The 17,964-nt window shown below is 41.7% G+C and overlaps 1 protein-coding gene across 1 annotated transcript; it reads right to left on the bottom strand.

The window, feature by feature from the left end:
• Window positions 1-10,126: 10,126 nt before the first annotated feature.
• znf703 (zinc finger protein 703) lies at window positions 10,127-13,915 on the bottom strand. The gene is made up of 2 exons (XM_079816304.1): window positions 13,206-13,915; window positions 10,127-12,404 (listed from the first exon to the last, which is right to left on the bottom strand). The coding sequence occupies exons 1-2, from the start codon at window positions 13,452-13,454 to the stop codon at window positions 10,881-10,883; spliced, it is 1,773 nt and encodes a 590-aa protein (XP_079672430.1). The 5' UTR covers window positions 13,455-13,915; the 3' UTR covers window positions 10,127-10,880.
• Between the last annotated feature and the right edge of the window lie 4,049 nt (window positions 13,916-17,964).

Below are 17,964 nucleotides of genomic sequence, written 5' to 3'. Positions count from 1 at the left end.
TTCATCATTGCATTTACAGGCTAATCAGCCAAATCTGAAACCTTTAGACCATATTCATTTAGAAAACATAAGTGCTTTACACATAATTTGATTTTCTCTTCCAAACTTTTAAATGAGGTATGGCCCTGTTGTAAAAAAAATACCCCTGATGTAAAGTGTAATGTATAATTTTTTTTGTTGGTACTGTACATCTTCCAATGGATGGCAGTGAGAAAAATAAGTGAATGTGTTTGAGACACCACAGACCTTGTCCTGTAGGCCGCTGTGACCTTTAGTTCTTGGAACTACAGTTGTGGAACGTCTAATGACTGCAATCAAAACTACTCAAACCTGAAGTATGAACAACAACATGAGTTGCCTGAGAAACAGCCGACGTTGCCAGCGGTGTTATAGGCTGTGCTCCTCGACTGCGCAATAAATATCAAAACTCTGACCTGTGCTTTTGTGCGGCGGTGGCAAATTTAGCTACATTGGGCTTCTCTTAAATGGAGCGGGGAAAAATAACTGGAACACAATGAGGGAAAAGAAGTTTGTCAGACTTCATTAAGTATCAAGGGAACATCGCTGAAACTGGCAACGCAAAGCGCACCGGGCCCGTGTGCCATTAATCACGTCTGACAAGGAACCGGAGCAGGGGGCGTAGGGAGGGAGCGCAGTACACGGGTGCCGCTGCCAGCGGCTCTGTTTATGATTACTGCGAGGGGTCCTGACTAAGCTAGCTGCCCGAAGAGGAGCGGAGCAGAAACCCAAGATCAGGAAAAAGTCAAAGCCAAGGAGCTCTCATCCAGCATTACTCCTCCTCCCTTTCAAAATGACACAGCCACCAATATGATTAGACCAGAGCGCCGACTATCCTCCAAACAATTACTAAGCATCGGAGCGGAGTTGAAAAATTGAATGGCGTAGAAAAACGGTGAGATATTGCCTTTCAAAGCAAAGTCATCAGTATATAAAGGTTCGCTCTACTTTAATTTGCCATTGTGCAGGCTTGTATAGGGGGAGGGGTAGAGACAGGGAAAAAAGCCGACTGACTGCAGCTTCATCTGTGTTATCCGTTTTGTAAGCTCTCGCAGCAAGACCATGTCTTTCCTCCTTTCCTTGGTCTGCCACCCCAGATGCAGAAAATAAATGGGAGTGAGAGAGGAGGAGAAAAGAGGGCCTGTGACTGGTGGAGATGGAGGCCTGTGTTAAGTGCTGTGCTTGAAAGCACGTCTGGCCTCATTAGATGTCAGTTGTAACAATACTGAACTGGCAGCAAGGACTGCTGTGAGTCTCACAACCATAAATCACACTCTGACAGCTCACTGACAGGGCTGGGAACCGGCACACATGCAAACACTGACTTCTCTCTCTCTCTCTCTCTCTCTCTCTCTCTCTCTCAGCCGCACATTCGCCTTTTTCTCTGACGCACAACATCTTTCTCTCCTGTTCTTTTCTTTCTTTCTTGCACATAATCAGTGCACAAAATGAACACCACAGACTTGAACCATGCAGTGATTTTGTTTTTGTTTTTCCTTAAATAAAAACATTGGGTTTTTGACACGCATGCATGTTCTTAATGTGCGTGTGAGTCCGAAGCAATGGCAGGCAGCTCCTGCCACTGTCTGCCCGTGTCCATTAGGCTGACATGTGACGGTGTGTGTGTGACATCGCTGCTGAGGAAGGAAGCAAGAGAAACAAGGCCTGTGGGTCATTAATCACTACTCCCTCTGACACACACAAACAGAGCTTGCTTCTAGGGCCTACACACACACACACACACACACACACACACACACACACACACACACACACACACACACACACACACACACACACACACACACACACAGCTGTCCTACTCTCAGCACTTCAGAAACATTGACTTCTCCACCCAGCCTTCCCACTCGTGCCCTCCATTAACTCCCTCCCATCCCGCTTGTTTTCTCTCTCTGAGCATTTTCTCCTCGTCATTCTCCCTCTGACATGATTTATTTTCTCACGAACATATCGAGGGATATGTTCATCTAGATATCGCTTAGAGAGTTTGGGACTGCTGGTTAACTCTCTCTTTCCTCCTTTAATTTTTCATGTCATCATTTATACTGATTGCTGGTAATTTAGCATGCTTAGGTTCTTCTTGCCGTCATATACTTACAGGTCTGACTGATAGAAGCTGTTTAGTGTGTGCATTACTAGCCAGATAAATTAATGTTGTATAGTATGTGTATGCCAGTGATTTGATATGGCTTATACTCTTTCTTCTGCATAAGTATCAGTTCAGTGTCTTCCATAGGGCTATACTGCTCCATTTTAGTGTGAAGATATACAAAGGTAGAAAGGAACAGAGAACAGAACATGATGGTGATAAAGGGAACGAGAGATGCACAGCCTCACATTCTCTCATGTTAAGAGAGGTTCACAGATGTTAGCCATTTTAATGTACAGGGAGAGAATAAGAGAAAAGAGAGGTCACAAGGAGACCATGCAAACTATAAAATGTTACACTTTTAAAATTACCAGTGCATTCATATTCTGATAAGATCTTTATATATGTTTCAGACTATTCTAAAAAAATATATATTGAGTAATGATACAGTGGTCAGTTGGATGTAAGACAAAAGAAGATGGTACAACACTAGTAGGTTAGTGGCATGCTAATTTGCCTCTCACATGTGGTTTGGGAAAAAAAACCTAACCATTGAGTGTAAAGAAGACCTCACAGCAAAGACCAATAGCTCTATAGTCCATACAGGAATTGTTAGCCTGTCTGCTTTCCTGATGAATAGCTTGCTGACCAATTGGTTTCCAATACTGTCAATGATACAATGGCTAATGAATATGTGCTCTGCACCATTATGCCATAGAAATCCTAACCATTAGCAGTGAGTTTGTGTGAGCAGTGAGTGTGTATGTGTATGTATGCATGTGTGTGTGTGTGTGTGTGTCTGTGTGTGTGTGTGTGTGTGTGTCTGTGCATGTTGTAACCGCCACTCTTTAAGGTCAGCAAAGTGAAATAGTCAGGTATCAGCACTTTAGCTCCTGCCAGGAGGAAAATCAGTCACTTCTAAGGTCAGCTGTCACACACACACGCACACACACACACACACACACACACACACACACACACACACACACACACACACACACACACACACACACACACACACACACACACACACACACACACACACACACATGTTTGTTTTTGTGAAATGTGAGGACATTCCATAGGCGTAATGGTTTTTATACCGTACAAACCGTATTTTCTATCCCCTTACACTGCCCCTGCCCCTAAACCTAGCCCTCACAGGAGACTGTGCAGTTTACTTTCTGTGAAAAAAAACTTGTTCTGTGTGATTTATAAGCATTTTGAAAAGTGAGGACATGGGGAACGTCCTCATATTTCACCCTCTTTTTGTAATACCTGTGTCATACCCATGTCATTATACACATTTGTGTCCTGATATTTCACAAAAACATGCCCACACACACACACACACACACACACACACACACACACACACACACACACACACACACACTGGGTTTCTATAGACATAATCTTTTTTATACTGCACAAACTGTATACCCGCTAACCCTAACCCTACCACTGAACACAACCTCACAGAAAACATTCTGCATTTTTACATTTTCAAAAAACATAATTCTGTATGATTTATAATTCTTCATGGGGACCAAAAAATTTCCCCAGAACATCGAATTTACCTGGACCACACACACAAAGTCTCTCACAAATACTGTCAAAAGGTAAGTTTACCTTAAATGAAAAGTCATTATTGACTCTTTTACTTGTATTTACTCACCCTGGTGTTCTAATGCTGTATGTCCTTCAAAAGAAGAGTTTTTAACAAAAAATGTCCCACTCGCTTGAATAGTGAATAGTGACTGGCATCAAGCTTCGAAAGTATCACAGAATGGACCGATGCTACGTGTTTTGTATATTCCATGTGTTCTGGGGGTATACAATAGGGTTTGGTAAAAACAAAACAAAATTTTATGTATTTATCCAAAATTGAATGTGTTAATGTAAAATCCTGATCTTGGCCGTTGGTCTTGTGTGCACGGCTATGCAACGTGCGTGTTTGTGGGACTCTATTAGCGCCGCAGTTCACTCTGACTCGCCCAAAACAGCAAGCAAATTGTGAGTAAGTAAGACTTGGAAAAACACGACATCTCTGAGGTGAATATATCTGTGTTTGTTATCACGTTCAAATCTGTCAACTCTCATTCTTGTGTTCCGGTCTGGAGATATTCAACTCAGAAAAGTACACGGATACTGATGTTTGGGGGTTTCTAGTCATTGAATTTCATGTTGTGTATTTATTAATCTTGATTTCTCACAACTTGTGAGCTTTTCTGGGCGAGGCAGAGTGAACTGTCAGCTGCACCAATAGAGTCTTGTGCATAGAAGCCCAATGGCTAAAAAGGAATACATTAAAGTTAAATAGTACATTAAATTTCAGTTTGATTTTCACCAACCTCTATAGTATATTGTATATGTTGCATTGGATAATTTCTGTGATTTACTATTGCATCTTTTTTTTTTTAAAGCTTGATGCAAAAAAGAAAGAATGACACTGCATTAGAACAAAACCTTAATTTTCTTTTTAGGGTAAACTATTCCATCATAAATCATAAGCTGTTCCATATGATTTGACTACATCAAAACAATACAGAAATCCCTGTAGCGCTGACAGGATCTGCTTTTCTTCTTACTTTAATGACTGCTACTTCACTGCAAGTCTGTTGTATGCTATAATTATTACCACGGTTATTTATGCCATAAATCATGCGTGGTATTTGTTCAACTGCCGCAAGTTTGGCCTAAAACATCTAATGAGCATATTTGTGAGGTGAAGCCATGCAGCCTTGTTGTTTAAACTCATTAAACCTCAGAAAATTGCCAAAGATAAAACTGCGGTTGTGTTGACTCGTGTGCTTTCTCTCGTCTCTCTCCCACTCTCTCCGAAGTTCTATCGCTCTGCCACACTACACGTCCTTCCACTACCTAACACCTACCCCCACCCACCCACTCATCTCACCTCACGGTGGCCTCACGCACCAGCACTGCCATTAATCAGTGGCCAGGATCATGTCTGCCAGTTAGACTAAACAAGAGCATTTGTGAGGATTTGCTCTCCCTCATTAATCATCTTGACAGTTTGAAAAACACATTTCCCCTTTAATGACTGTATTTGGATAATCAGGTCTGTTCCCCTCCCTGCCAGCTTCTCTCTCTCTCTCTCTCTCTCTCGCTCTTTCTTGCTCTCTGTCCCTCTCATGCCTTCGGTTTTTCCTCTCCCCAAAATGGCATTGAGAACAGCTGGGTTAGCTTACCGCCAAGACAGAGAGGGCAAGGAGACCGAGTGGTTACCATCACCACTGCTAAAAGGGAGGGGGGGCGTTGAGTCAGTAAAAATAATCACATAGCTCTGGAAAACTTTTGCTCTTACTTAAGAAACCCCTGCCGCTTCTCATAACATTAACTTGGCTGTTCTGTGGTGTATGCACGCTACCACACACACACACACACACACACACGTACACACATTGACGGTCCATAAAATATCCTGACAGAGGCGGAAGGAAAATCTGGTGACTAGGGGCCTTGGGTAAAAGTTTCAGAGTCGTGTAGTATGTACAGGGTTGTCACATTATGAAGAAAAATGGAAGGGTGTTGACAAGAGCACTTTTTTTTAATCTCTGTATATTTCATTAAACAAGACCTGACAGATGTCTATACCTTTATGTGCCCTTCGCTTTTGAATGCGAGGACATGTATTATTTAACCTTTAATAGTAGTACTATGTTTGCATGTGTGGAGTAGAAAAAGAGTAAACTTTGTCTTAACATCGCTAGTTCTTTTCTGCCCAGAGCGTGTCAGGCGGCAGCTTAATACATGGTGTTTAATGGATTAGTTGACCTTTGGGTTTAACACATCGTTGTGTCATGGCACCTAACATCGCCCATTGGAAGTTTATAAAGGATGTCATACAGTCCACTTAAACCTGGACTGCACATGACAGCAGTATTTAAACATTGTGACAATGTTATGCCAAGCTTGAGGCTGAGGGCAGCAGGTAAAACAAACAGTTACAAAGCTCTCCATATTCTACATGTCCTCATAGTGATGTTCACAAATGACAATATACTAGTGATTTTATTAAAGCACATTATTCTGGTTAAATGTGGCCAGTTTGAATTATATGCTGATTATATTCACTATTTATATATACTGACACTGAAGCGCACACAAAGCACAGTATGAACATGATGTCTAATTATGATATCAATGAATCAAAGTAATTACTTAATAGAAATGGAAAACATTCCCCTGCAGATGTCACTACATCATGCTGAAGAATAGCAGGCCAATTTGAATTATTTATTGGACAAATTCCTAATACTATATGAAGGTTCAGAAACATATAAATGGCTTGATGAGTGCAATTTATTTTTTCTCTCTGTTGACGTATTTTCTATTAAATTTAGGAAGTTGGGCCGGCAGGACATATTAAATGAACTATTCTAGAGATCATTTTATTGGAAAAAATTTGGATACATCATCAATATTTTTCGTCTTTTATTCCTCAGCCGTGAAAAACCTTTAAATGTGTATATCTGCTAGAAGTCAACTTTTAGGAATACAGTAGCATGTACACCAATGTTTAAAAGTTTGGTACAGTAATTAAAAAAAATAAAAAAAATAATAATACTTTTATTCAGCAATGAAAAGCCTATGAAACGAATTGTTCAAAAGTGACCGTAAAGACTTTCAAAGAAATTCCTTTTCAAATAAATGCTGTTCTGTATCACATTGTCCACACACAAAAAAAGCGGGACAACTCTTTTCTACATTGTTAATAATAAGAAATGTTTCTTGAGCACCAGATCAGTATATTAGATTGATTACATTTTCAGAATGATTTCTGATCATTGACACTGAAAACTGAAGTATTGGCTGCCGAAAATTCCAATATTTAAATAAAAAAAGTATATATGAATATTCTAATTGAAAACGTTATTTTAAATTGTAATATTTCACAATATTACTCTGTTTACTGTATTTTTGATCAAGTAAATGCAGCCTTGGTGAGACTTCTTTCAAAATCATAAAAAAATCTTAATGACTTGATGAATGCATATCATAGTGTAAACATATTATAGAGGAAGCATGAGGTAACGGAAACATTTTCCTAAGCAGAGCAGGAAAAGGTGCTGTCACTCCGGGCATGACTCGGAATCAATCTTAACCCCACCATTCCGGTGCCAAGGCACGATTTTTCATGCGCACAATGTTCGTGACATCGGTGCCGTGCTCCCCCAGCGCGTTCGTAAATGGAATCCAGCTGTAGCGGTGGAATGCGTTATTAGTGGTTAGCCATAATTGCAACACACTCGTTTGCCTGTGTTGTCGGGCTGTCGTCACACATGCACACGGTTTCGCTAGACAAATGGGGATGGCTAAGAGATCACTGGGCAGAGGTGCACACCGCCACATTTTTTGTTGTTGTTGCTGGCGGATGGAGTGGCATTTTGTAATGTGGTTGATGTGATTAAGAGTTCTGTGGAAAGTCCTCAATGGATTTTTTTTTTTGTCATGAAGCAGAAGCAGTTGTGTGATTGATTGCTTTATGAGCTTGAGGAGTGCGAGTGTGTGTGAGAAAGAGAGCGGCCTGGTCTGTATCACCATGACAAACAGTCATCAGAGTACTCATGCGGTAATTAACAGAGTGTAATGTATATGGAAGTTTGCTAAGGGAGAGAGAGAGTCTACATTAGGCTAACGTAATCAAAGAGACAACAAGAAAGTAACAGGAGAGACGCCAGGGGAGAAAGAGGGTGTAGGTGAAGAGAGACAAGAGACAAGATCTAAACAGAGAAAGACAGCTCAAGAAAAAGAGTCGGTGAGGGAGGGGTGATCTAACTCTCTCCCTCGCTCATTCTTTTTCAGGTTGGGGCTGTCAGGCTTGTGAGTTGCTGTGGACTTGGCGGCTAATTGAGGAGCAGCTCCACACCCTGTCGTCATTAATCACTAGGGCTGCCGGGCTGCCTGCCCGGGACACTGCTGTGATGGGCTGCAGCTCTCTCCCTCTCTCACACACACTCTTTCTCTCCTCAGTAGTTGACTGGACACATTGTGAAGGAGGGGGGGTCTTGCCCCCCCACTACCATTCTAAGCCCAGTGGGACAGCAGAGAAAGGGAGAAAGAGATCAATCAAACAGGTGTAGCCCTGCTGAGAAGACACTGGTCAGGGACTAAATTAACTCCACACCCCCACCCACACATCCATCCAGCTCCCCTCCCCTCCACAAGCAGGCGACAGAAACAGAGTGACTGCATATTGACTCAGCTGGAGCCCGGGAGACGAGGGAGAGAAAGATAAATGGCAGGGAGAGATTGATGAGGAGAAAGACGGAGAGAAGTATAGAGCAAGAATGTGATGAACGAGTGGGAAAGGGGTGATGGCAGGATTAATCCCTCACCTTCGGATAAAACGTAAAAAATCCTCCCCTCCGTTTAACCTAGCTGTACTTGCTTTAACTAATATTTGATCTCTTTTTTTTTCTCATTCTTCATCAAAACTCTGTGTATTTACACACTCTGAACATTTTGTGTATTCTCATTTTGTGTAAAAAAACAAAAAGCTTTCTAAATTCAATGTTTTTTTTGTTCATTGCAGTTGCATTGCTTTACCACTAGGGGCAACGTAATCCATGTTATGAAGTTTTTAATTCTCTTGGGCTGTGCCCAAATGCTTCATAACTCCATTAAATAACTTCCTCTCTGAGTCTCACAGGAAGTCATTCAAGACCATTTTTAAAATAGGCTCTTGGCGCAGAACCTTACTTTTAGATCTTAACTTTCCTTTGTCAACAAAATGCAATACTAGAGTTTAGATGCTCTCTACTTCAGATTATACATCATTCTGCCATGTGAATACATCATTCTGGTATACTGTTCACTATTAGCAGGCCTATATGTTGTGTCTCACTAAAAGAGTTGGGTATTGGGAGCTTGGAAACGTTTACCCGCAAGTGTTTATTCTCATCTCAGCTCTTCCTCCTCTAGTCTTGACCTCCTGGTTTCCCATAAGAGGAACCTTATGCTGTGTCCTTGCTGGATAGCCAGAGTTAACAGAGGCGGTGGAGTGATCTATTCATTTAATGGCCCTGTCAAGTGACACCTGTGCTGCGTCCTCTCCTGTCTGAAGTGCTAATGAACTGAGAATCGGTGTACGTGTGAATGTGTGTGTGCGCGTTTGGCTCGTCCTAGCGCTTAACAACATTTCCTCTTATCCTGTTTCAGGAATATGGTTCTGAAGAAGAGTTGTACACTCTGGCCGCTTATGCATGAGACGTTAATCCTAATTTAGCCACACAATCACATCAACAATATTGAAGCTTGACCCTCTTTGTAGCACAGCATTAAGCAAGACTTTCTAAACCATAGGACACAACACACTCAGGTCAAACAATGGGGACTGCACTCCTGGGGGTCATGTCAAGCATTTGATAAATATTTCTCTATTAACAGCCTCCCATTGTCATCTTTTGCCCTTTGTGTAGCAAGGCAATCCATCAGAGTGCACTGGGAGTGAGTGCATGGCTCCCATGGGTTATTACCAGGCTATCATTGAGCTGTATTTAAGACCCAATACTCCCTTGTGCTGAGGCAGCTCTTTACACAATGCTGCAGAGGCACAAACAAGCAGCAGTGACTAACACTGCACTTTCACATTACGAGCAGAACAGTAAACAGACAGAGGACCTTATTTTGTGTTAATAGCTTGAACTAATAGGGAACAAAACTGTCAGTAGTGTAGAAAGTCAAAGATTAGTTGCCCAAGTGAAGGCACAATGTTTTTTTTATTTTTTTTTAATGCCAATCAACTAAAAAGAATGTTCAAATATGCATTTATGAAAGGTCTAATTATATATGTATATATAGAAATATATATATATTTTGTTTGTTTTTTATTACTAAAATGATCAGTGTGTACAATTCTTCTTCAAAGTGTGATCTAACTTTTGCTCAAAATTACATATGGGAAAGTGAGCATGTTACTAACAGTGCAAGAAACGTACATGAAAGAGAAGCGAGGGACATCAACACATCTATAAATGTAATCAAGTATCATTTATTACACAAAATAAGACTTTGTTAAATGGATAGCGCTGCCATCACAACATAGTACTCTTATTTGAATTCTTTTCCCCTCCACTTCCATCCCCAACTTGCAGAGTCAGCTACAATAGAAAATATATCACATCTTTCCATTTTATTCTTTGAACTGTACAAGTACAAAATAATTGCCAAATCATAAGGAACGTGTCATGCTCATCCGTTCTCCAATAGAGACCGATTTGCACAGATCTAATGCACAAAAGAAAGTGACGTTAAAAGAAAGATTTTGTGTCTGAGAGACAATATGTCAGTCTGTGGTTGCAAACATTGCATTATTACAAAGTGTATGATAGGAGCAACCATATTCGTACTGTGAAAATACTACTCCTTTGTGATAATAATGACTGAATTTTGGCGGTAAATGTTGCTTCGAAACAAAAAGTCAAGCGCTCAAGTGAAAAATAAATACAGACTTTTGGTAAATTGAAAAAAAGAAAAAGAAAAAGAAAAATTGATCAGATAAAATAAATTGAGTTTTTCCATTCTCATTAGCTCTCCACCTAAAGTTCATAAGGGTTCCCTAATATCCTAATGGAGATTTGGAGTGACCATTAATTAAACAACAGTCATCCAAAGCATTTTATTCCTCATGTTTTTTTTGCTTCATTCATTTTAGGGGAATCCTGTATGTTCCTGTGCTTACCAGCGAGCTCATGCCAATATCTTTACACTGTCCTTAGAAATGTAATCACTGGTACCCAAGAGCAGAAGCTGAGCCCAGTCTCTGGCCATATAGAGCATAGGGAGAATAGTAGGGTGCTGTGGCTTGGAGTGAGTGCATAGGAAGGGACGGAGCTCCTGGCAAGTGTGCCTTTCCGTAGGGGTGATACCGTGCCAAACCTAGCCCTGGTGATCCACGCAGGGAGAGGGAACTGGGAAGCGCTCCTGGGCTGCTAGGAGGAGGCAGGTGGAGGTGGCAGGAAGCAGCAGAGGAGACAGATGAAGGGTAGCCAGAGAGCAGCTTCCCATCCACACCTGGCAGTGCCGTGTGTGTACGCAAATGGGCCAAGAGTTCCTCTGAGGAGGAGAAGCGTTTGTCACACGGGCCACCCACTGAGACCCAGTTACAGGCGTGAGGGAGCGTTTCATTGGGCAGCATGAAACCATACGTATACAGAGGATGGGACAGAGACGAGGTGGCGCTAGAGGACAGAGAGCTGGGGTGGAGGGAGTGGAGGTGATGGGTGGGATACATAAGAGGGAAGCCAGACTTGAGGGCAGATGATGGATCGTGAACACAGGTAGAACAGTTGCTGCCCCCAAGATGGGGTGCATTGGGGTAGGTGAGGCAGTATGGGTCCCTGCACAAACCCTGCATGAAAGAGGGAGGTGAGGCCCCTGTGAGAGGACTGGAGCTTGGGTGCTTTCCTGGAATACCCATCCCAGAGCCAACTAAACTAGATTTAGAGTGATCCAACCCAGGCACGAACTGAGAAGGATAGCCGGCATAGGCCCCGACAATGGAGCCGTGGTAGCCCATGGTGGAGGACGGGAGGGGAAAAACAGAGTGGCCCGGTTTGAAGGGAGACACGGGGGCGATGTGGCCCGCACCCAGGCTGGGCTGAGGGGGTTGGGGGTCAGCCTTATGGTCAGGCTGAGGACTGCTAGAGGAACTGGCACTGCTGGAGTTCGCACTAGCACGTGCATGACTGGAGTTGGCGATCTGTACAATGTCCAGACTTGATTTACTGTGGTCCGAATCTTTTTTCCCATTGCGATCGCCACCACTGCTGCTGCTGTCATTCCCTGGGTCTGAACCTGCAGCTTTGGAGTCCATGTGGGTGGTTTGTAGATGTGTTGTTTTCTGTGACAGGGGAGACTGAGACTGCCGGTGTGTGTGTGACTGTCCTGATGTCTGTTGAGAAGGAGAGCTTGCCTGTGGAGAGGGGGCATGTGGAGGTAAAGAGGGGCATGTCACAGCTGCAGAGCCGCTATTTGGCACTCTGAACCCTGTTTTATCTCCTGAGCTGTTCATCCCAGCTCCATCCTTCCGGCATTCTGATCCATTTTTAGAGTAAGGCTTAAAGCTGGACTTGTCATCTAGGTTCTGATGCTCCCCAGGCTTCAGGCTGGAGCTGGTAGAGCGTCCGTCCTTGTCTCCATGACTGCTGGATGAGAGGGATCCCAGTTTAGAGGAGGAAGGAGGATCTGGTTTACCAATCTGTGAGCAGGTCTGGGCCAGCAATGCTAGGGGACTCTTTTTAGCATCCAGCTATGGGGACAAAAAAGACATTTTAAGTTAATATTATTTTTCTTCTCATGAACTGACAGACATGACAGATTCTATGGAAAACCAATTCTAGGGAATGTCTTCAATGAGAGAAGGAATGTGACCAATGTCTGTTTATATATATATATATATATATATATATATATATATATATATATATATATATATATATATATATATATATATATATATATGGTTCAAAAGTATGACATCATCATAGAATGCTTCCATGGCAAATCCTTATGAAATAAATTGCATTAGGTGGAATAAATGGACAATGTTATACTTTTTGCATCACCCCATATGCACAAACTACATTGTGCAGTGTTTTAAGATGAACGAATTTAATGTTTACGAATATCGAGTGGTTAATTTTTGGTTACAAAAATGTCAGATGAGCTGGTAGATAAACGGTGGAATTTTAAGCACGGTAAAAGCGCAAGTCAGTACTCATCAGGAAATGTGAAACCACAAAATGTTGCTTCATAGTGGAACACGGCCTCGTCCAGATCCGGAATATCCTTTCAAATATAATGCGCTGAATAGCATTCAGATCCGAATTCCGAATTAAATCTTTAAAACGACGCGCGCCAGATATAACACAGTGCTGAGAATGAAACAAATGCGCACGAGACATGTCGATGAAATGAAACTAACAACCTTTCGCTTAATAGAAACCAACAAACTCGGACAACCGCACATTATAATTTAATACCAGTAACTATATACATTTTTATTAGAAACAAGTAAGACACGTATGCTTTAGAAAGGAGTTACTCGTACCTCGATGCTCACTGGCGCGGAGCTGAGCGGCTGGAGATACTCCGGGTGAAGTATATGACTTGTGTGAGCGGTCAACATTTTGAGAATCCTTATAGGCAGCCTTTTTTCCTGACGCGCGGGATCACGGTACGGCAGTGAGACGATCTGGGCTCTTAAACAGGTGGGCGAACTATCGTTGTTAATGAAACGACTTTTAAGGGTCTGCTGGTTCCGTGAACTGACTGCAAATCCAGGAGGCAGTTCGCTCATCTGGATCGGGGCGGATCAGAGACCTGTCGAGGGCAGCGACGGGGCGGGTGTCCTTCAGTTTTCATTTAGAGATATCCAGTGTCTTAAATAAAGAGCCAAACGACATTATATCCCCTTCTGCTGACAGTTAAATATCCCGTTGAAACATCAGTTCTGCCTGTAGTCCAGCGAAAGAGAGCTGTTATAGTCTCTATGAAGAACGTACACTCCGTCTCCACATCGTTCCGTCACCGAATCAGTGCTGCCTTAAACCCCAGAATGATCGCGAGTCCTTTGCGCGCAAACGACGACTTGGGAAATAAGAGAAGTCTTGTATACTTGTCTTTCAATTAAAAGAAAGAAACTACACTGCAGAACCACTGGTAAATATCGTGTCAGATAATGGCATTCCGTTGGTCCGTGTGCGCTCCGGTGTGTGTGCACTACAGCCTCCGTACGCGCATATACACTCTGCTCGCACTGGAGATCTGAGGGAGAACTTCAAAGCGCTCAGCCGCCGTCCAATCGCCTGCGTCTGCATTAGTAATAAGTGGGTAGGCACAACAGAGGCGGAGACTGTCCTGCTCTCTCCTCTGACTCGCTCCGGACCCGCTGGCCAAGTGCTTGATCGTTGTATGTCAAAACATGCAAAGACTGTGGCATGCCGTTTTGCCATTTATTTTCTCTTTATCTAATTTTGATAAAGTAGTTCTTTTTTGTAGGCATCACTAGTAATGTAGTAATGACTAGTAGCCTATCTTCAGTAGTAGCCCATTGTCTTTTACTTTTTATTAAAGTAGTAACCTTCCATAAGATTTGACTTATTTATTTGCTACTAGTTACACCAAGTATATACCCTATTGTTTCTATTATGTACTGTTGTTGTAGCTGCTCAATTTTTGACATTTAATTCAGAATTGATTCATAAATAGGATTTATTATCTAATACTAAGTACTAGTATAGGAATGTAGAACGTTTTGGAATAGTCACTGTCGGATAACTTGTTTTAAGCACTAGTGACACATTCTAGTTAGTTTCAAAGAATAAATGTTAAAACGGCGCGTGTACAGATATTACAGATTCTTTATAAAGTTGACAGATCCACACATCAATACTAGTTATTGATAATCAGACTCATTCAGACATATTTTGCGTAGTTCAATATGACATTCATAGACCTTTAATTTGTTTTAAGGTCCAAAATATATTTATCGTATGTATAGTCTAAAATGTATTTCATACTTAAACGCATAATTCAAATGTAGAATCAATGCTGATGTTAGGTTTACCTTACAACCGTAACTATAATAGTAGATGGTTGTATGAAAAGGAAAAGCTGAGAATGTGGTAGCAGTTTCTTATTTTAGGTCAAACAAGTCCAATGATACTGAGCAATACATTCATACATAATAACAGCACATGCCTAATGTGTGCGCCTCCAGTTCTGGAATGTTAATAACTTTATTGCATTATCCCATGTTACTTTGCCATTGAAGTAATTTAGCTAACTTAATTATGCAATGAATTGGCTTAATCATTGAAAAATGAAGCCTGACAGAGGCTATTACAGGGAGACTGTGCTAATTCGTGTCTAAGTAACTTTGAAGTTCAGTTATATTTAATGGCTTTGATTGTTCGTAAGTGCTTATGCCCAACATTATTAAACCCCAGACATTGGACCGGGTTGTATTACATTATTTTGGCAAGCGTGTTTCTGAAGTCTTGCATCCATACACTAAATTGTTTTGTGACTTTGTTTGCAAAATAATGTAATCAGTTGCATCCACTCATGTATTGATAATGCATTGTAGCTAGGATAAGCCGTATTTCACATTTGACAGCATAAAAGTTGCCCCGTTTTGCACAGTGTAAATGTATGGACGAGAGTATTCATGTTACTCTGAATGGCAATACCTGTCAGGTGAGTCGGAGAGATAAGAAAGGCCTGATCTCTGGAACCGTTCTCGGGGTTAAAGACAAAGAGCACCTGGGAAGCTTCTTGAAAGGTGTTGTTGCCTGCCTTAGTGTAATAAAAATGACAAAAAGACAGAATGCATGAACTGTTGACCTAGGTAGAGGAGGAGCCACAGGCAAACATGTGTTTGCTGGGCTTTGTCTCGCGTATCTGGGTGGCAGAGGTGAATATTCATTTAATAATGGTGTGCAGGGGGAAATGAAAGCCTCAGGACACTGCATTTCAGAGGCAGAAAGCTTGTCAGCAACCTGTCATTTTAGATCCCACATACAGCACACACACAAACAGCCTCCCACACATTCATAAGTACCTACAGACGATCAAAGTTGACTGGAGTGGCAAAGTATTAAACCACACTCAATCATACATAACAGTTATTTCTGTCTTGCTAATCTAAGCTGTTAAGTTAATTAAACTGTCACTCTGTCTCACAACACAAGGAATTCAGAGATCCATCTCATCATACAGTGTTTGTTGGGTTTTGAACATATTGTCATGTTTGTTCAGGCACTACACATCGTCGACTCCACGTACAAGCGCATCTGCCATGGTTTAACAAGGATCTCTTTACCTGCGGCGTCTAAAGCCATTTAACTTTCTTCACATGTGAGCGCACACGTGTGTGTGTGTGTGTATGTGTGTGTGTTGAGAGATAGCAGTGGTGGTTGTATGAAGTCACCTTTCCTTCTGTCAACAGCCCTTCTGTTTGCTTTGTCATTATTAGTGTCATCCATCACTTGCCACCTATACAGGAGTCTGTAATGGCCGTGCAAATCTATACAGGAACATGCAAATTCAGATGTGCTCATGGGTTAAGTGATATGATTCCATCGCTTCCTTTGAACACATCAGTTGTCTTCAGGTTATGACAGGTGTGGTCTAACCTGTCAACGAGCATATTAATGTGAGAAGACACTGAGTGGTTTTTTTTCTTCTGCTTTTACAGTTGATCCATTCCTGTTGCCACTCTGTAAAGTTTGGTCGAGATGTCTGGAATGTTTCCGTTTGTCTAGAAATTATGTTACTAGTCAGAAACCCAGAATCACAGGGTGTAACCATTGTTATATTCTTAGGACTGCAAAGAAAATGAAGAATCACTGCTTTCTTGAAAAAGCAAAAAACATGAAATGCAAACCTAAAACCTCAAATCTTAGAATTCCAATGGTTTGGAATTAAGATGGATTGGCTTACAAAAACATTTTCAGGATAAGTGAGTTTGGCAGGGGGCAAAGGTGTGGGTGGAATGGAGGGAGTTTAAAGGCACCCTAGAGGAGGAGGAAGGGAAAATAAAAAAAAGAGAGAAAGAGAGTGAGAGAAAGAACTGAGGGCGGGCTGGAACAACGGGGAACAGCTCCTTTCAAGTCTGGCCTTGAAGTGGGCTGCTAACAGCTGTTTTGACGTATAAATGACGGATGGTCATTTCCTGTTGTGGATTTTAAGGGGCAGGCCTCCCCTTTAAGAGGCCTGTCTGACCAATCCCTGTTAAGCCTGAAGGCGTTCGCCTATGCATGACTGTATCAAAGCACAGGGCTTTACCATAACTTTGACTAAACAAAGGGCTAAAAGCAGAGGCTAGACATCCTGCTCGACTGTAGCCCACTCATATCCCCTCACTGCTTTTTGTGAGAGGTCACTCAGAACACATTACTCAAGTGCAGAAAACCTACCGGAATTTTATAGCAGGCCATCATTCATGTTAATGTGAAACATTGATGGATATGAAACTTGGAGATGGAGATGGGGGAAAAATGACAAGATTTTAAAATAATTTAATTCTTGTTAAATAGCTTTGTGTTTGCACTTCTCAATTTACAATTTATATTTTTATACTTGACTGGCACGGAACAGTTTGTCTCTCTTTGGTACAGACTGAGAGACGGCAAAACCAAACAAACAAAAAGGATGCAAATCACTTGCATTTAATTACCTGTGACTGATTTATGAGGTGAGTGGTATGAAAAGGGAGCCCAGAGGCAGGGAGTCTGCTGCTTATGCCTGGTCTGTTCTCCAGAAATAATAATCCTGCGAAAAAAGAGGGACAGGACAGCTTTATGGAGTGTAGCTGACATGTGAGACCAACCCTGGAGAACTGTAAAACGTAGCACTCTCTCTCTTTGCTTTCACAAACCTCACAATCCTTCAGAGTGATTGTGAGATTTTTTAGGAATCAAATATTTAAAAACGCACGATTCCACTTGGTGGAGTATTGCTAAGAATAATGTTGGTGTGTGTGTGTGAAAGAGATGATAGAGAGAGTCTATCAAACACAGTCAAGGAACGTATCACGAAACCGAGCCAAACAAAGCCGAGAATGAAGATTTATTTAGTTTGGTGTGAATAACGCATACAGCCTACACTCAAGGGTAATAAATGACAGAAAAGGCTCTTCCCAGAATTCTCTCTGAGAATGGAGCTCAGGTTGATTTAATGACTCATCTCTGTGTTTTGGTATAATCAGACTTGAACATCTTGAGACTCTCTGATCCAAAGAAGTGAGTGATGGTGTGATGACAGGATAAATATTTGTATGAAACCACATGCACATGTGACGGAAT

The sequence above is a fragment of the Gobio gobio genome (genome assembly GCF_949357685.1).
Source record: "Gobio gobio genome assembly, chromosome: 4".
In the NCBI taxonomy this organism is placed as follows: domain Eukaryota; kingdom Metazoa; phylum Chordata; class Actinopteri; order Cypriniformes; family Gobionidae; genus Gobio; species Gobio gobio.
This window is presented reverse-complemented; position numbering and strand designations above follow the sequence as displayed.